General features: G+C 45.4%; 1 protein-coding gene across 1 annotated transcript in view; it reads left to right on the top strand.

Moving 5' to 3' along the window:
• slc38a9 (solute carrier family 38 member 9) overlaps positions 1-20,416 on the top strand; it is a 96,258-nt gene that overhangs the window by 39,334 nt on the left and 36,508 nt on the right. Inside the window, 5 exon segments of the mRNA XM_038790928.1 lie at positions 4,186-4,307; positions 4,416-4,479; positions 4,611-4,704; positions 6,552-6,722; positions 7,084-7,143. Coding sequence (XP_038646856.1) covers positions 4,186-4,307; positions 4,416-4,479; positions 4,611-4,704; positions 6,552-6,722; positions 7,084-7,143 — 511 coding nt within the window.

The following is a 20,416-nucleotide window of genomic DNA, read 5'->3' as shown; positions in this document are numbered from 1 at the left end:
GTTGTGAAACAAATTAGAAATTAGAGGTACAAGAATTATGGAGTAACTATACGTGGACTTCATAGAACATAGAACGATACAGTGCAGTACAGGCCCTTCGGCCCTCGATGTTGCACCGACATGGAAAAAATCTAAAGGCCATCTAACCTACACTATGCCCTTATCATCCATATGCTTATCCAATAAATGTTTAAATGCCCTCAATGTTGGCATGTTCACTACTGTTGCAGGTAGGGCATTCCACGGCCTCACCACTCTTTGCGTAAAAAACCCACCTCTGACCTCTGTCCTATATCTATTACCCCTCAATTTAAGGCTATGTCCCCTCGTGCTAGCCACCTCCATCCGCGGGAGAAGGCTCTCGCTGTCCACCCTATCTAACCCTCTGATCATTTTGTATGCCTCTATTAAGTCACCTCTTAACCTTCTTCTCTCTAACGAAAACAACCTCAAGTCCATCAGCCTTTCCTCATAAGATTTTCCCTCCATACCAGGCAACATCCTGGTAAATCTCCTCTGCACCCGTTCCAAAGCTTCCACGTCCTTCCTATAATGAGGCGACCAGAACTGTACGCAATACTCCAAATGCGGCCGTACTAGAGTTTTGTACAACTGCAACATGACCTCATGGCTCCGGAACTCAATCCCTCTACCAATAAAGGCCAACACACCATAGGCCTTCTTCACAACCCTATCAACCTGGGTGGCAACTTTCAGGGATCTATGTACATGGACACCGAGATCCCTCTGCTCATCCACACTACCAAGAATTTTACCATTAGCCAAATATTCCGCATTTCTGTTATTCTTTCCAAAGTGAATCACCTCACACTTCTCCACATTAAACTCCATTTGCCACCTCTCAGCCCAGCTCTGCAGCCTATCTATGTCCCTCTGTAACCTGCAACATCCTTCCGCACTGTCTACAACTCCACCGACTTTAGTGTCGTCTGCAAATTTACTCACCCATCCTTCTGCGCCCTCCTCTAGGTCATTTATAAAAATGACAAACAGCAACGGCCCCAGAACAGATCCTTGTGGTACGCCACTCGTAACTGAACTCCATTCTGAACATTTCCCATCAACTACCACTCTGTCTTCTTTCAACTAGCCAATTTCTGATCCACATCTCTAAATCACCCTCAATCCCCAGCCTCCGTATTTTCTGCAATAGACGACCGTGGGGAACCTTATCAAACGCTTTACTGAAATCCATATACACCACATCAACTGCTCTACCCTCGTCTACCTGTTCAGTCACCTTCTCAAAGAACTCGATAAGGTTTGTGAGGCATGACCTACCCTTCACAAAACCATGCTGACTGTCCCTAATCATATTATTCCTATCTAGATGATTATAAATCGTATCTTTTATAATCCTCTCCAAGACTTTACCCACCACAGACGTTAGGCTCACCGGCCTATAGTTACCGGGGTTATCTCTACTCCCCTTCTTGAACAAAGGGACCACATTTGCTATCCTCCAGTCCTCTGGCACTATTCCTGTAGCCAATGATGACCTAAAAATCAAAGCCAAAGGCTCAGCAATCTCTTCCCTGGCTTCCCAGAGAATCCTAGGATAAATCCCATCCGGCCCCGGGGACTTATCTATTTTCACCTTGTCCAGAATTGCCAACACTTCTTCCCTACGCACCTCAATGCCATCTATTCTAATAGCCTGGGTCTCGGCATTCTCCTCCACAATATTATCTTTTTCTTGAGTGAATACTGACGAAAAGTATTCATTTAGTATCTCGCTTATCTCCTCAGCCTCCACACACAACTTCCCACCACTGTCCTTGACTGGCCCTACTCTTACCCTAGTCATTCAATTATCCAAACATAGACTGGGATAGCAATAATGTTGAGGGACAAGGGTGAGAATTCCTGGAATGTGTTCAAGATAATTTGGTCCAACGAGAGGGCACACACAGTTGGGCCTCGTGTGTTCGCCCCAGCCTCTGGTGTCTTTGGCTTGAGTTGGATGATGGTCCGTGGTAACCGGAGACGATGTAATGTTCTGAGGTTGACTTGTGTCTGGTCCTCGACTGAAATATTCCTTTCCCCAGTTGGTGAGACACTTACTTGCTGGTGGCTGCTGTCCGAACCGAACCTCTCTCTCGGTCAAGGTCTTCTTCGGTAAAGGCTAGCCGAGAGGGCTGGTCAAGAGAGGAGGGCTGGTCAAGAAGAACAAACTAAGTTTGGAACCTGTCTTTTATACGTCCTAGGGCTTTGCGCCCTTTTGGGCGGACCCTCTATCTGCTGGGGATCGATTGGGTCTCTTCCCAATCGATTTGTTTGAATCCCCCCCAATACTGAGGCTGTCCCTCGGCTACTGGGCGGGCCTTCAGGTGCTTTGTCTTCGAACCCCGCTGGTGCCGGGGTGTCTGGTATCCTATACAATGTTGCAATCACTTCCCTATTTGTGTCCATTGTCCCTGGGATTGTTCCATTACTATGCTAACTGTCCTGGAGATTGCCTCATTAGTATGCGGAATGTTCGTTTCGGTGCTGTCTGCTCTCTTAGCAGACAGAATACACATTGGCTTGGTGCAGCCTGCTTGTGCTGCAAACTTTGTCCATTTTAACCTGCAAGCTTTGCGTTCCTCCATTTTGTATTGAGGGAATGGCCAACTTGGGTGGATACACGCCTCTGGCTCACATTGTCCTCCACCTCCGGGAAGAAACTGCTCATTCAGGTTCTGATCAGGTGCGCTCTGTGCACCACTTTGAGCTGCATTAGGCTTAGCTTTGCGCAGGAGGAGGTGAAGTTCGCCCTGCTCAGTGCTTTGCTCCAGAGTCTCCAGCCTACCTCTCCCCAGTTCATCCTCCCATTTTTTGTCCAGTGGTGTTCGAGCCCAAGGTTGTGGGGGTGAGGGTGAAGCCATGCCCAATAGTGGCAATCTTCGGCGTATCTGAGCAGCCAGAGTTACACATGGGGAAGGGGGCCAATGCTCTTGCTTTCGCTTCCCTAATCATGTGCCGGAGAATCCTGCTTGGCTGGCGATCGGCAATACCACCCAAAGCTGCAGACTGGCTCGCCGACCTCTTGGAATTTCTCCCCCTGCCGAAGATTAAGTACCCCACCCGAGGGTCAGAGGAAGGCTTCCTGGATACTTGGGGGCAGTTCGTCGGCCTGTTCCAAAACCTGTTCGAGGCCAACAACGAGGAATAAGCTAGGAAAAAAAGAAAACCAAAGGACTGCCTAACCCGGTGGGGGGGGGTTTATAAATATGAGAAAAGCCAGGCAGCACAGAGGTGCAAGTGGTTAGCACGGTTGCCTCACGGCGCCGAGGTCCCAGGTTCGATTCTGGGTCACTGCCCGTGTGGAGTTTGCACATTCTCCCCATGTTTGCGTGGGTTTTGCCCCCACAACCCAAAAGATGTGCAGGGTAGGTGGATTGGCCATGCTAAATTGCCCCTTAATTGGAAAAAATGAATTGGGTACTCTAAATTTAAAAAAATAAATATGAGAAAAGCCAATAAAAGGATTTTAAAAAACCAGAGGAACAACCTAAGCACTGTACAGACACAAGGAAATTTGGTGCCTGATCAAAGAAAGGAAAACTGGGAGAAATTGGTTTTTAAAGTTGGGTGTTCAGGCTGCTTTCAAAGAAGGAAAGGCAGATGCACAAGAGGAGGGTGTTGGAGAGAAATTCACAAACATAGGTTTATGTGGCTTAAATCCTGACTGCCTTGACAAAGAAAGAAAGTGAATGCTCAAGAGACGAAAGTCATGGGAATACAGTTTTGGGGGGAGGAGGGGGGAATTGTGGAGCTCTACAGGTTACAGTGATGGGAGCGCCTAGGTTATTGGAGGATTTTGAGCAGCATTAAGTAATTTAAAATTTGAGACTTTGAGGGACCAGGGGCTAATGCAGGTATAAGTGGATTTGGTGTGAGTGGTTTTGAAGGAGTTGCTGTTTACAGGGGATTATAATTCATTGGATTAAAAAGTTATTGCAGCATGGAATTGGATGCTCAGACAGTGCAGGTGACATTGAGTACAGAACATGACCCAGATCAGCCATGATCTCATTGAATGGCAGAGCAAACCTGATGGACCGAATGGCCTATTTCTGTTTCTACATCTTATGGTCTTGTGACTGAGATTGTTATGAAAGAAGTTTTTCAAATATGGAAGTAAAGTTTATCTATAAATTCTGATTCATTAATATTTTACAGGTACCACCTGATCACGTAATTCCTGCTGAAGAGCAAATTTATGTTTACAGCCCACTAGGAAGTGCTCTCCAATTAGAAAGTAGCATAGATGGCGCTGGAAAGAATCCCAGCATAGTCACTATGTATGTATAGCTTTATGTTTTCTTCAGTAAACTACAATTTATAAGGAAAATATCTTAACAGCTTCCATGTTCAAAATCCTAATGATGGTGAATTTTATTTGTTTCTAGATTTTCCATTTGGAATACCATGATGGGTACATCGATATTGAGCCTTCCATGGGCACTTAAGGAGGTTAAAAGTTCCTTATGCATATTATTATCAATATTGTTGCATTTGTTTTCTATATTTAATTAAAACATTGTGACTCCATAGCCAGTTTATTAAAGTTGACACGAACCTTTTTTTTTCCTTTCCCCAATTAGGCAGGATTTACTTTGGGTATTATCCTGATCATTTTAATGAGCATGCTGACGCTGTACTGTTGTTACCGGGTGCTAAAATCTCGACAGACTATAGGTGTGTATTATTATTTCATAATAAACTTGGGCCATTTATTGCAGTAATTGAGCGAGTTGCTGTAACTTTGGAGGAATGTACCTTGCAAGTAATAATTTGTAGTAGTATTTTTTGAAATAAATTTAGATAACAACACAATTATTATTTTTTCCAATTAAGGGGCAATTTAGCATGGCTAATCCACCTCACCTGCACATCTTTGGGTTGTGGGAGTGAATCCCACACAGACATGGGGAGAATGTGCAAACTCCACACGGACAGTGACCCAAGGCCATGATCAGAACCAGGGTCCTCAGCTCCGCAGTCCCAATGCTAACCACTGCGCCACCGTGCTGCCCTTGTAGTAGAATTTAACCGAACTGCTTATTATGAAGTGGTAACTTGTGTATTGACTAATTATTACCATGTTTAATTTGTCCATCTTAAAGCATGCAAAGAAACATCAATTTTCAAAATATTTTGGTTGGAAAAACCTGTAAAATAGTTGAAAGGTGCCTTGGGGTTATAAAACTGTGGGATTGTTAACACTGTCCTGTAAAATGAATTTGAAATGAAATGAAAATCGCTTATTGTCACGAGTAGGCTTCAAATGAAGTTACTGTGAAAAGTCCCTAGTCGCCACATTCCGGCGCCTGTTCGGGGAGGCTGTTACGGGAATCGAACCGTGCTGCCAGCTTGCCTTGGTCTCCCTTCAAAGCCAGCGATTTGCCCAGTGAGCTTCTCAGCATTGGAAACTTGTCCCAGATTTAAATCTTAAAGTAATTTTTATCGGGAATATGCATTCAATTTGTTACACTAATAAAAGCTTTTTTTGATAAGTTTTTCGAGTACCCAATTAATCGGCAATTTAGTGTAGCCAATCCTCCTACCCTGCAAATCTTTTGATTGTGGGGGCGAAACCAAGGCAAACATTAGGAGAATGTGCAAACTCGAACAGTGACCCAGAGCCAGGATCGAACCTAGGGCCTCGGCGCCATGAGGCAGCAGTGCTAGCCACTGTGCTGCCCTCCACTATAAAAGCTTTGCTACAATTCTCAAGGAAAGTGAGAATATGTTGAAATAACAAACAGTTTTGAAACTAAATTACGTTTCGCCAATTTGCGTAACCTTTAGTTCTTTTATACATAAATAGTGAATGTAAACTTTGGGCTCTTTGCTTTTTGCTCATCGAAAGTTAGTGTTTCAGCATGTCACTTTCAGCTGCTACTTCACTTAATTAGAAATGTTAAATCACTGGAATGCTGGCTTATTTGGCATGTAAATCAACCTCTTGAGTATGCATAAATACAAGTACATGAGAAACCGATCCAGTCCACAAATTACCTTCAAATGCCTTTGCCCCAAAAAACCTCATGCATTGTTGCACATCCCTAGTTGCCTTTGAGAAGGGGGTGGTGAGTTGCCTTCTTGAATCACCGCTATCCGTGTGATTTCGTTACACGCACGGAAGGGAGTTCCAGGAATTTGACCCAGTGACTGAAGGAACAGCGATGAGATGTTCCAAGTCATTATGGTGTGTGGCTTGGAGGGGAACTTGGGGAACTTGCAGGTGGTGATGTTCCCATGTGTTTGTTGCCTTTGACCTTCTATGTGGCGGAGGTCACAATTATGGAAAATGCTGTCTAAGGAAGCTTGGCCAGTTGTATTTCATCCTCCTTGCGGTTCGGCTGTTTTCTGCTAATTGGGAAAATACAAACTGAGTGTAGAATGACTCACACCAGTCCGATGGTCTGGGTGAGTTTAAATCCTTGATGTTGGTGAGAATCCATCTGTGGGATTTTGTGGCCTGTGTCATCCACGATTGCTCCAATTAATATCTTTAACAAAATGTGTTTGTTTTCTTAAAGATTATATCGATACATCAGACTGGGAGTTTCCTGATGTCTGCAAATACTATTTTGGCTCGTTTGGTCAGTGGTCCAGTCTTCTTTTCTCTCTCATTTCGCTTTTTGGAGCCATGATTGTTTACTGGGTCCTTATGTCCAATTTTCTCTTCAACACTGGGAAATTTATTTACAGTAAGTTTTTGAAAAAAGCTATTTGTTTCTACCAATTTGGACTTTTAAGTGTAACCTTGATCTCTGCAGTTTTTTTGATACTTGAACCGTTTGGAATTATTACATTCAAGATTATGATTAGAACAATTACTACACTGGTTAAAATCTCGAGCATTCTAATTTTATCAAATGACTGTGAATGGTATTTATTATATTCCCAAAATAGATTGTTTGCTTCAGGGGTTTGCATGCAAAATTTGATGTCACCCACAGTTTAATATTCCAGAAGCTAGTGCCACAAAACCGACACAGGGCTGTGTGTAATTTAGATTTTTAAACTTGTTTAATCTCACTTACCATGTCCCATTACTTTATTTTCCAGATTATGTTCATAATATCACAGAAGTGGACCACGTTTTAAGTACAAATGGAACTGTTAAAGGTAGGTTATGTCTGATATAGAATTTAAATGTAAACTTCATCACAAAATGTATACATAGTTCATAACTAACTTGTCCAGACCTAAGCCCATAATATATTTCCATTTTATTCTTCGATTATCATAGATTCATAGAATTTACAGTGCAGAAGGAGGCCAGTCGGCCCATCGTGTCTGTACTGGCCCTTGGAATTAGCAGTAACCCCACCTCACCTTTTGGAACACGAGGGCAATTTAGCACGTGGCTTTTTTTTTTAACCTTTAATAGATGACTCTCCTTGTTGTCATGCCTCTTACCATTTCTAGGTCCTCTGTCGTCTCAAATCTTAACCCCCAATATTTCAGCATTCCTTGGCCGTCTGAACTTTCTGGCATCTTAGTCTTTATGTCTCATTGACAAACTCGCTTCACTCTAAGCCTTGCTTGACATCATCCAAGGCCATCCTATTCTTTTGTCAAATCTGCTTGTACAGGGTACCGTTCAAGTGAGGGAACTATAAAGGAAGGTAAGTGTAGTCAGACAGGTATTGTTTTTTTTTTACAGCCGAGAGCACAAATCCAGAATCTGTTTGACTTTTCGTGCCCATGCTGACTCTCTGAAAGAGCAATTTACCTGGTGGCATTCCCCTTTCTTTCCCAGAGTCCTGCAAATCTTCCCTTTTCAGATGACAATCCAATTCCTTTTCTAAAACTTCAATTGATCCTGAAGGCAGTGTTATCTGCCTGGTGCCAGGATTAAGGACACCTCATGGCTGGAGAGGACCTTGGAATATGAGGGGGAAGTGTCCATTTTTCATCGTCCCACGTGGTTATCAGTGATATAGGTAGGACTAGGAAAGAAGTTCGGCTGAGGGGGTATGAGCAGCTACTAAATTAAAAAAACAAATCACACAGATAATATCAACATCCTAGGGGTTACCATTGAGCAGAAACTGAACTCGACTAGCCATATAAATACTGTGGCTACAACAACCGGTCAGAGGCTAGGAACCCTGCAACGAGTAACTCGCCTTCTCACTTCCCAAAGCCTTTTCTCCAATTCAGGAGTGTGGAATGCTCTCAGCAAGTGCAGTTCAGCACCATTCAAGACACAGCTTCCCCTTGATTGGCACCACTTCCACAAAAATTTGCTCCCTCTTACTGGCACACAGTAACAGCACTGTGTACCAAAACAAGATGATCTGCAGGCAGGCTTCTTAGACAGGACCTTCCAAATTCACAACCGGTTAACTTTTAGAAGGACAAGGGCAGCAGATACATGGGGATACCACCACCTGGAAGGTTCCTTCCAAGCCAAACATTATCCTGACGGAAAAATATCACCGCTCAAGTGTGCAGGAAGTCTCTCTCTAGCTGCGATTTTTAGAAGCCCGAGTTCCGATGCTGGAGCAGTGGTTGAGGGCATCCATGAGGCGCAAAGTATCATGGATAGCCGGTATAGAAAGAGGTGATCACACTGTAGGCTCAGACTTCACAGGAAGGGAATGGGTGACCACCAGGTAGAGTAGGTGAACTGGATAGGCACAGCAGGAATTCTCTGTGGCCATTCCCCTGACAAACTGAAACTATTTTGCATATTGTTGAGGGGAGTGGCCTCTCGGGAAAACGGTAGCCATCAAATTCATTGCACCATGGTTGGCTTTGCTGCACAGAGTGGAGTTAAAAAGTCTGGGAATGCAGTAGTCATGGGATCCAATTGTAAGGGGAATAGGTGGGCAGCATGGTAACACCATGGTTGGCACTGTTGCTTCACAGCACCCAGTTCCCAGGTTCGATTCCCGGCTTGGGTCACTGTCTCTGTGGAGTCGGCACGTTCACCCCGTGTCTGCGTGGGTTTCCTCCCACAAGTCCCAAAAGACATGCTGTTAGGTAATTTGGACATTCTGAATTCTCCCTCTGTACCCAGATAGCCACTGGAATGTGGCAACTAGGGGCTTTTCACAGTAACTTTGCAGTGTTAATGTAAGCCTACTTGTGGTAATAAAGATTACTTTACTTTTTTGTGGCTGCAAACAAGACTCCAGGATGGTATGTTTCCTCCCAGGTGCGCGAGTCCAGGATGTCTGAGTGGCTACAGGACATTGTAGAGGGGGTGAACAACTAGTGGTTGTGGTGCACATTAGTGCAAACGACAGGAAAGGGATGAGGTCTTAAAAGCCAAATATAGGGAGGTAGGAAGCACATTGAAAAGTAGGACTTCAAAGTTGGTGATCTCGGGTTTGTTATCAGTGTCACATGCTATTCAGAGTAGAAATAACAGGATCTATTGGATGAATATGTGGCTGAAGAGATGGTGTGAGAGGGTGGGTTTCAGATTCCTGGGATCTCGGGACTGTTTCTGGGGGAGGTGGGACCAGTACAAACTGGACTGATTACACTAGGGCAAGACCAGGACTGATATCCTCGGCGGAGTATTTGCTGGAAGACCGAGGAGGAGGAAACTAGAACAAAACAGAAGACCGAAGGGGGGAATTTAAAAAATGATAGGCAGAGAGAAGTCAAGGGAACAGGATAAGTAATGTTAAAAAGACAGGCCAAAGCTTTGTGCCTTTAATGCATGGGGCGTTGAACATACAGGGGTATTTGGTATTTAGGAAGGAGACAAAAAGGAAAGGCACAAAAGGAAAAGTGAGTTGCATTGCTAGTTAGAGGAAATTAACGCAATATTGAGAAAGGATATCAGCTCTGACAATGGAATCTGAGGGTAAAGCTGAGCAACACCAAGGGGTAAAAAACATTAGTGGGGGTTGTATATCGACCCCCCAAACTGTAATGTTGATGTTGGGAATGACATTAATCAGCAACTACAGAGACATGTGATCAAGGAACATCTGTAATTAGCAATCATTTTAACCTGTACATAGATTGGGCAAAAATAAAAGCAAATTACTGCGGATGCTGGAATCTGAAACGAAAGGGAAAATGCTGGAAAATCTCCAAGTCTGGCAGCATCTGTAGCTATCTATAGATTGGGCAAATCAAATTAGTCACAACACCACCATTGAGGAGGAATTCCTGGATTGTATATGGAATTATTCTGGATCAATATGTTAAGGAACCAACTAGGGAGCAGGTCATCTTCGGCTGTGTATTGTGGAATGAGAAAGGAAGCATTGGCAATCTAGTTATGTGAGACCCCTTGGGAATGAGCGACCATAATAATATAGAATTTTTCATCAAGGTGGAGAGTGACATACTTGATTCTGAGACTAAGGTTCTGAATAAGGTTCATAATAAAGGAAACTATAATTGTATGAGGCATTAGTTGGGTGTGGTGGATTGGGAGTCTTTACTTTCGGGGATGATGGTGGGTAGACAATATAGTAGTAAACATTTGAAGAGCACATGGGTGAACTGCAGCAATTGTTTATTCTTACCTGGTGCAAAAGTAAAACAGGGAAAGGTGGCTAAACCATGGCTTACAAGGGAAATTAGTGATAGTATTAGATCCAAGGAGGAGGCCTACAAGTTTTGGTCCAGAAAAACAGCAGACCTGAGGATTGGGAACAGTTTAGAATTCAGCCAAGGAGGACCCCAGGGATTGATTAAGATGAGGAAAAGAGAGTATGGGAATAAGCTTATGGGTAACATAACTAGCTGTAAAAGCTTCTATAGGCATGTGAAGCAAAACAGATTGAAGACAAATGTAGGTTCTTTGCCGTCAGAAACGGGAATTTATAATGAGGAGCAAAGAACTTGCTGACCAACTAAAACATGTAGTTTGGTTCCATGTAGTTTGGTTCCATCTTCAAGAAGGAGGAAACAAATAAGATACTCCAATGTTGGGGTTTAGTGAAAGAGAGGACCTGAAGGAAATTAGTATTAGTAGAGAAGGGTTTTGGGGAAATTGAAGGCTGATAAATCCCCAGGGTCTGACAATCTACACCCAAGAATACATAAGCTAGTAGTCCGGCAAAGAGTGGATGCATTGGTGGTCATCTTCCAAGATTCTACAGACTCTGAAACAGTTCCACCAGATTAGAGGGCTGCTAATGTAACCCCTCTACTTAAGAAAAAAAGGGAGGTAGAGAGAAAATATGCAATTATAGACCAGTTCGCCTGACATTGGTAATGGGGAAAATCCTAGAGTCAATTATAGCCGAGCACTTGGAAAACAGTGGCAGGATCGTAAAGAGCTAGCATGGATTTATGGAAGAAAAATCATGCTTGAAATTCTTCGAGGATGCAACAAGTAGAGCTGATGAGGGGGAGCCAGTGGATGCAGTTTTTTTTTTGGACTTTCACAAGGCTTGACAAAGTGCTCCATGGATTAGCTTGTAAAATTAAAGTGCATGGAATTTGGGGGTAGTGCATTGAGGTGGATAGAAAACTGGTTGGCAGACAGAAAACAGTAGGCATAAACTGGTCTTTTTCCGAATAGCAAGCAGTGACCAATGGGGTATCATAGGGATTTGTGCTAGGACCCCAGCTATTCACAATATATATTAATTTAGAAGAGGGGAACTAAATCTAATATCTCCAAATTAGCAAATGACAAAGCTGGGTGGGACAGTGAGCTGTGAGGAGGATGCAGAGATGCTTCAGTGTTATTTGGATAAGCAAATGAATGGCAGATGCAATATAATTTGGACAAACTGGAGGGCAGCACGGTAGGGCAGTGGTTAGCACTGCTGCCCCATTTCCTCTGGCTCCACACATAGATTCCCTTGCCTATTCTTCAGTGGGCAAATCCTTTCCCTGGCTACACTCTTGCTTTTTATGTACGTGTAAAAAGCCTTGGGGTTTTCCTTTACCCTATTTGCCAATGACTTTTCATGACCCCTTCTAGCCCTGCTGACTCCTTGCTCAAGCTCCCTCCTACTTTCCTTGTATTCCACACAGGCTTCGTCTTCTAGCCCTGACAAATGCCTCCTTTTTCTTTTTGACGAGGCCTACAACATCTTTCGTTATCCAAGGTTCCCGAAATTTGGTGTATTTATCCTTCTTCCGCACAAGAACATGCTGGCCCTGAATTCCTTTCAAATGACAGTTGAAAGCCTCCCACATGTCGGATGTTGATTTACCCTCCACATTCACCCTAGGACCACTCTTATCCTTGTCCACCAGCACTTTAAACTGAATTATGGTTACTGTTCCCGAAATGCTCCCCCACTGAAACTTCTACCACCTGGCCGGGCTCATTACCCAATACCAGGTCCAGTAGAGCCCCTTCCCTAGTTGAACTGTCTACATATTGTTTTAAGAAGCCCTCCTGGATGCTCCTTAGAAACTCTGCCCCTAGCACTAAGTGAGTCCCAGTCAATATTGGGGAAGTTGAAGTCTCCCATCACAAAAACCCTGTTGTTTTTACCCCTTCCCGAAATCTGTCGACCTATCTGTTCCTCTATCTCCCGCTGTCTGTTGGGAGGCCTGTAGTAAACCCCCAACAGTGTGACTGAACCCTTCTTATTCCTGATTTCTACCCATGTAGCCTCACTGCTCTTTGAGGTGTCCTCCCGCAGTACAGCGGTGATATTCTCCCTAACCAGTAGCGCAACTCCTCCACCCCTTTTACATCCCCCTCTATCCCTCCTGGAACGTTGAGCTGCCAATCCTATCCTTCCCTCAACCAGGTCTCTGTAATGGCAACAACATCATAGTTCCAAGTACTAATCCAAGCTCTTAAGTTTATCTGCCTTGCCTGTAATACTACTTACATTAAAACATATGCACTTCAGGCCACCAGACCCACTGTTTTTAGCAACATCTCCTTGTCTGCTTTTCCTCGGAGCCATACTGGCTTTATTCCCTAGTTCTCCCTCAATGTTTTCACCTTCTGACCTATTGTTCCGGTACCCACCCCCCTGCCATACTAGTTTAAACCCTCCCGTGTGAGACAAGCAGACCTCTCGGCCAGAATATTTATGCCCCTCCAGTTTAGATACAACCCGTCCTTCTTATGCAGGTCACACCTACTCGGAAGGGCTCCCAGTGGTTCGGATAACGGAAACCCTCCCTCCTACACCAGCTGTTTAGCCACGTGTTCAGCTGCTCTATCTTCCTCTTGCTAGCCTCACGAGCACGTGGCACAGGGAGTAATCTTGAAATTACAACCCCAAAGGTCCTGTCTTTTAACTTTCTGCCTAGCTCCCTGAACTCCTGCTGCAGGACCTCCATGCCCCTTCGTGCCTATGTCATTAGTACCAATATGTACAACGACCTCTGCCTGTTTGCCCTCTCCCTTCAGGATGCCCGCTACCCGTTCGGAGACATCCTGGACCCTGGCACCAGGTAGGCAACATGCCATCCTGGAGTCTCTTTCACGCCCCCAGAAGTGCCTATCTGTGCCCCTGACTATAAAGTCTCCAATGACTATTACTCTTCTGCGCTTTGACCCTCCGTGTTGAACATCAGAGCCAGCCTTAGTGCCACTGCTCTGGCTGCTGCTGTTTTCCCCTGATAGGCTATCTACCCCCCCCACCCCGGACAGTATCCAAAGTGTATACGTGTTCGAGAGGGACAACCACAGGATTCCTGCACTGACTGCCTGCCCCTTCTGGTGGTCACCCATTTCTCTGCCTGCACCTTGGGTGTGACCACATTTATATAACTGCTATCTATGATGCTTTCGGCCACCTGCGTTCTCCTCCGTGCATCCACCTGCTGCTCCAACTGAACCATGCGGTCTGTGAGGAGCTCAAGTTGGGTGCACTTTCTGCAGATGAAGCCATCCGGGATGATGGAAGCCTCCCGGACCTGCCACATCGCGCAGTCCGAACACTGCACCCCTCTAATTGAAATTGCGTCAATTAATTAGTCAATTAAATTTTAAAATTAAAAAAAAAAGTAAAATAACTATGTTTCCTAGCACTAGATTTCTACTATAAATGTGAAAGCTAAATACAGTACTCTCCGATCTTTGGCTCAGATACCCCTCTAAATTATAATTAAGCAATTATGTTTAATTAGTTTAATTCTTAATTTTTAAATTTAGTGTAGATTCCCAACCAGCCAATCAGGTCACAGCTTTACTGTGATGTCACTTCAGTCCACACACACACACTTTGAAAAGGTTATAAAAATAAAAACAAATCACTTACCTTCCCAAGTTCTCAGATGCTCTCTGGTTCTTTCCTTGCAGATTAAAAGTTACAGGCCAGACGAAAGAGAGAGAACAAAATAATAGGGAATAAGCACCTTCTCCAACTCTGCACCGAATTACCTCACTGCACCAAATTACCAAATTGCAATTCCCACTCTGGATGTGTCTCACTCAGGATGTATCGACTTCACCCTGCGCAAAACTATATTTTAGTAGGTCTCACCCCCACAATCCAAAGATATGCAGGATAGGTAGATTGGCCCCATTAAATTGCTCCTTAATTGGGGGGGGGGGGGGGGGGGGGGAATAAATAAATAAATAAATAATTGTATTCGCTAGAGTTTAGAAGAATGAGGGGGGTATTATGACACCCCAGTGAGTGCGCGGTCAATTCCAGCATAGGTCCTGGAGTCCCAGCACAAGTGAATTAACCAATAATTAATATAACATTTCTGAGACCTTTGGCCCTTGACAGCTCCACTGACTTACTGGCACCAGATTTGTAAGTTAAACACGGTTTGTTTATAATAGAAATAAAGTTGAAACATACAATAATTATAATACAATAACAGGCATCTAATCTCCAACTCTTCCCTTTTACAGTCCCACCCTTGCCCAAACACACATGGGAAAGGTAGCTGCCCCCTCCCATCCTCAGCCTATGTTTTAAACTTGACTGGTTTGGAGGCTCACCAGAATGTCCCTGAGCTGTACTGAGGAGAACAAGAGTAACGTAGGAGCAGCTTGCATGTTATTTTACAGAGGTCTGTTAGCCTTTCAGGGAGAGGTACTCACAAAATTGTAGATATGCATTTGGGTGCCGGAGAAACAATTACAGAGGGCAGTACTCGAATGGGTCTGGTGTTGCTGTTGTCACTCGCTTCTCCTGGGCGGATTTCGCTGCCGTTGTCGTCTCGCGTTCACCTCCATTTCAGCCGTTCCTCCCGTCTTTCGCCTGTATGCTCCTTGTTCTCTGTTCCTGTAGATGCCAAGTTTGTTATCGTTTCCCTGCCCCCCCCCGGTTCTCCTCTATTGTTCCCTGTCTCTTCCCTCTTTTCTCCCCCCCCCCCCCCCCCCTGCTTCTACCCCCTCGCTCCCTCCTGTGGTTCACCTGTCTTTCCTCTTGGGTTTAGCTGTCCTCCCTCTCTCTCTGTCTATCTCTCTCTCTTGTGCTTTGGCTACTTCCCCCTGATTCTTGGCTACCTGGCTATTCTTCTGTATGTTCGTTGGCCACAAATAGGTTCCGGAACAGTTGGGTGAATGGCCCCCATATTCTGTGGAAGCCGTCGTCTGACTCTTGGATGGTGAATTTGATTTTCTCCGTTTGGAGGGATTCTGAGAGGTCGGACAGCCAGTCTGCAGCTTTGGGTGGTGCTGCTGACCGCAGGCCGAACAAGATTCTGCGGCGGGCGACCAGGGAGGCAAAGGCGAGGGCATCCACCCTCCTACCCAGGAATAGATCTGGCTGTTCTGAAACCCCAAAGACCGCCACTTTGGGCATGGCTCCATCCTCATCCCCACCACTTTTGGACATTGCCTCGAAGAATGCTGTCCAGTACCCGGCAAGTCTGGGGCAAGACCAGAACATGTGGCCGTGGTTGGCCGGGTCCCTTGGCACCGTTCACATTATCCTCCACTTCCGGGAAGAACCTACTCATACGGGTTCTTGTTAAGTGGGCTCTATGTACCACTTTTAGTTGCGTCAGGCTGAGCCTTGCGTACGTGGAGGTGGAGTTGACCTTATGCAGTGCTTCGCTCCAGAGTCCCCACCCTATTTCAATCCCCAGGTCGTCCTCCCATTTCTTTCTTGTTGCATCCTGTAAGGCGTTGGCCCTTTCTACCGGTCAGTCATACATGTCGCTACAGTTTCCTTTATCTAGTATGCTTGCGTTCAGTAATGTCTGTCGTGGCGGTTGTGGGTACATCCTTGTCTCCTTTCGTAGGAAGTTTTTGAGTTGCAGGTACCTTAGTTCGTTCCCCCTGGCTAGCTGGAATTTCTGTCTTCAGAATTAAACACTCTCTCTGGCTGGATAAAGAGGAAAAGCTGGACAGAGCTCCAGCCAAGGTGTTGATCTTCTGATGGATATTTAAAACCGAAACCAAGATCAAACCTTCCCAGCTCTGCAGAACATTGAAGAATGGTCGGTAACAATCAGCATCGAGTATCAGCTTATGGCCAACAGCCATGTCGATCAAGATGTGTCATCACTCCTCTCCCTTGAATCTGCTGATCCAAACTATAAACGGCTCTTTGCAACCTGCCTTCCCTGAGGTCACAGGTCAAAACCTGGGTTACCAGCCACTTGAATGAAAAATGAAGTTCATCTTAAGGGTACAGGCAAATGTACAAACATTTAAATAGCAGAATAATGGCTATTAAAAGAAGGAAAAGGGAACAGTCAGAAATTAAACAGGAGGATCCTTTAAGGGGATCGCATTGAAACCTACAAATTTCTAACTGGACTAGACACGGTATATGCAGGAGGATGTTCCCAATGGTAGTGTCCAGAACTAGGGATCATAGAACATTACAGTGCAGTACAGGCCCTTCGACCCTCGACGTTGCGCCAACCTGTGAAACCAATCTCAAGCCCATCTACACTATTCCATCAATGACCATTTAAATGCCCTTAATGTTGTCCACTACTGTTGCAGGCAGGGCATTCCACGCCCTTACTACTCTGAGTAAAGAACCTACCTCTGACATCTGTCCTATATCTATCTACCCTCAATTTAAAGCTATGTCCCCTCGTGCAAGCCATCCTCATCCGAGAAAAAAGGCTCTCACTGTCCACCCTATCTGATCATCTTGTATGCCTCTATTAAGTCATCTCTTAACCTTCTCTCTAATGAAAATAGCCTTAAATCCCTCAGCCGTTCCTCATAAGATTTTCCCTCTGTACCGCGGGGGGGGGGGGGGGGGGGGGGGGGGGGGGGGGCGCATTCTCTTATTTTCTATATTTCCTTCACTGGTTCCCTTCAGTGTTACTGAGTCATAATCCTGAACTCTCTTCCTCACAGCACTGAGGTATAACTGCACTACATCGACTATATGGTTCAAGAAGATAGCTTCCTACCGTCTCCTTGGTGGCAATTAGGGATGGGTAATAAATGGCCAGTGACACCCACATCCCAATTAATTTAAAACCTACTACCTGATCCAAGAGCAAATTGGTATTGGGTAAATTAGACTGGAGAGTTGAATGTGTAAAGGAATTTCATGGTGTGGGAGAAATGGGTGAATCATGGGACTCCAACACCAGGGACAGTAGCACCAGGACTGGAGAAAGAGGGAGCTGTACTATTGGGTCAGCCTTCATCTGAACCATGTTGGGTCCAGTGTACTGGCAAATTGAAAACTAGGCTTTAGATAGAGCTTGAAGTGAAATAACGAGATGGAATTCACACGAGAGGATATTTGGAAAGTTAGGGTCAATAGTGCCGGGTAATAATAACCAGAGTGTGACAGGAAAGGATAAAGTGTACAAACACAAGAGAAAATAAGCAAATAAGCGTAGACTAGGGAGAAATGATAAAATGAATTAAAGGCTCCGAGTGCTGTATGCATTCATATATGTATAAGATAGATGAATTGGGCAGCACGGTAGCATGGTGGTTAACATAAATGCTTCACAGCTCCAGGGTCCCAGGTTCGATTCCCGGCTGGGTCACTGTCTGTGTGGAGTCTGCACGCCCTCCCCGTGTGTGTGTGGGTTTCCTCCGGGTGCTCCGGTTTCCTCCCACAGTCCAAAGATGTGCGGGTTAGGTGGATTGGCTATGCTAAATTGCCCGTAGTGTCCTAAAAAGTAAGGTTAAGGGGGGGGGGGGGCTGTTGGGTTACGGCTATAGGGTGGATACGTGGGTTTGAGTAGGGTGATCGTTGCTCGGCACAACATCGAGGGCCGAAGGGCCTGTTCTGTGCTGTACTGTTCTATGTTCTATGATAGCTCAGATAAGAATAAATGAGTATGATATGATGGTTGATAACGATATGGTTGCAAAGTGGCCCTGACTAAGATATCTTCACTGCTTTACCCCCTCAGCCTCCACACGAGTCACTTCTCATCCCAGTGACTTCAATCTCCATCCCAATCGCTCCGCTGCATTGCTGTAGCTACTGTATTTTGGATCAGAAGTTTAATCGAGGCCCCATCTGCCTACTTGGGGGTGAATGTAAAAGTTCCCATGGCACTAATTGAAATGAGCATGGGATTTATCCCTAATGTCCTTGCCAATATTTTCCCCCCAGTCTACACCACAAGAAATTAATTATTCTTGTCATTTTCACATTGTTGTTTGTGTCTGCCATTTTTTTTTGCATTACAACAATGACTATGCTTCAAAAGTATGTTATTGGCTTTGAAGTGCTTTGAGACATTCGGTGGTTGTGGAAAGTGTGATTTTAAAAATATCACTCCACAAGGGGTGCAGTTTACGAACATGGAGATAAGGCGGGTCGGAGATGAGGTATGTTAGCAGGTCAGCTCCAGAAGGAGGCAGCGGCAAGATAAATTGTTCAGGTGACGGATAGGGCAGGGAAGCTGGTGGTGGCTCTGGATCTGATTAACAAGGTTTTGAGGAATTTTATGAGAGGTTGTACAGGTCAGAGCCACCTGGGGGAGACCGTGAGATGCAAGAATTTCTAGATGGGTTGGAGTACCTGAGGTTAGGGGAGGGATTAGGTTAGGTTAGGGGAGGGGGACAGGGCTACATTAGAAGGAGCGATAGTGGAGCAGGAGATAAAGGATGCGATTGGGAGGATGCAGTCGGGGAAGGTGGCAGGGCCGGATGGGTTTCCGGTGGAATATTATTAAAAAATTCAAGGATAAGCTGGCACCCCTGATTTTGGGGATGTTTGAAGAGGAGATAGGGAAAGGGGGGTGTTACCACAAACTTTGGGGCAGGCATCGATTTCCCTGTTGCTAAAAAAAATAAGGATCTGACGGAGTGTGGATCATATAGGCCCATATCGCTTCTGAATGTGGACACCAAAGTATTGGCGAAGGTACTGGCGGGTAGGCTGGAGCAATGCCTCCCGAAGGTGATAGGTGAAGATCACACGAGGTTCGTGGGAGAGAGGCAGCTCTTTTCAAACGTTAGAAGGGGATTGAACATCGTTATGGCACCGGCAGAGGGGAAGGAAACAGAGTTAGTTGTGTCATTGGACGCTGAGAAGGTGTTTGACCGGGTAGAATGGGGATACTTGATGGCAGTTCTGGAGCAGTTTGGGATTGGACCAAGATTTGTGAACTGGGCAAAGCTACTATATAAGGAGCCGCAGGCGAGTGTCCGCACAAACAACATCCGCTCTAGATACTTTTCTCCCCACCGTGGGACGAGGCTGGGACGAGGCAGGGATGTCCTATGTCCCCCCTGCTGTTTGCACTCGCGATTGAGCCATTTGCCATTGCATTAAGAAGTTCGGGGGTATGGAAAGGAATAGTGTGGGGGAGAGGTAGAGCATAGGGTGCCCTTATGCCGATGTCTTGCTGTTATACATAGTGAGTGTGTTGAATGGGGGGAATATTGGAGCTGCTTCAAGTGTTTGGCTCATTCGCTGGGTACAACTAAATCTAGACAAGAGTGAGTATTTTGTGGTGCCTCAGCTGGGGGTGGGGACAGGGAGGGGGGGGTGCTGCCATCCTGTAGGACAGGGACTCACTTTAGGTACCTGGGGGTGCAGGTTGCTCGGGATTTGGGGGGGGGTGCTCCGCAGGTACAACATTTCTAGTTTGGAGGAGTGTGTGAAGTGATCTGGTAAGGTGAGATGGTCTCCCTCTGTCATTGGCAGGTCGGGTATTGGCAGTTAAAATGAACGTATTGCTGCAATTTCTGTTTTGTTTTTCAATGCCTGCCGATTTTCCTGCCGAAGGCTTTTTTCAGAGAAATTGAGGGAAGGATTACTTTGTTCATATGGGGAGGGAAGGTTCATATGGGGAGGGAAGGTGGCCAGAGTTAGAAAGGTGCTGCTACAGAGGGGAAGGCAGGCAGGGGGTTTGGGTCTTCCGAACCTGATGTATTACTACTGGGTGGCGAATGTGGAGAAGGTGCGGAGCTGGTCAGAGGGGTTGATTCCCAGTGGGTCAGAATAGGTGAGTTTGTGCAGGGGTCGGCATTGAAAGCACTAGCAACAACACCGCTCCCGATGGCCTTGGGCAAATACTCGGAGTCCGGTAATAATAGCTTAATTAAGAATTTGGAGGCAGTTTCGCCAACACTTCGGGTTGGGGGCAG

This window comes from Scyliorhinus canicula, chromosome 3 (assembly GCF_902713615.1).
Source record: "Scyliorhinus canicula chromosome 3, sScyCan1.1, whole genome shotgun sequence".
Taxonomy (NCBI): domain Eukaryota; kingdom Metazoa; phylum Chordata; class Chondrichthyes; order Carcharhiniformes; family Scyliorhinidae; genus Scyliorhinus; species Scyliorhinus canicula.
Note: the sequence above shows the minus strand (reverse complement) of the source record. Positions and strands in the feature narration are given on the sequence as shown.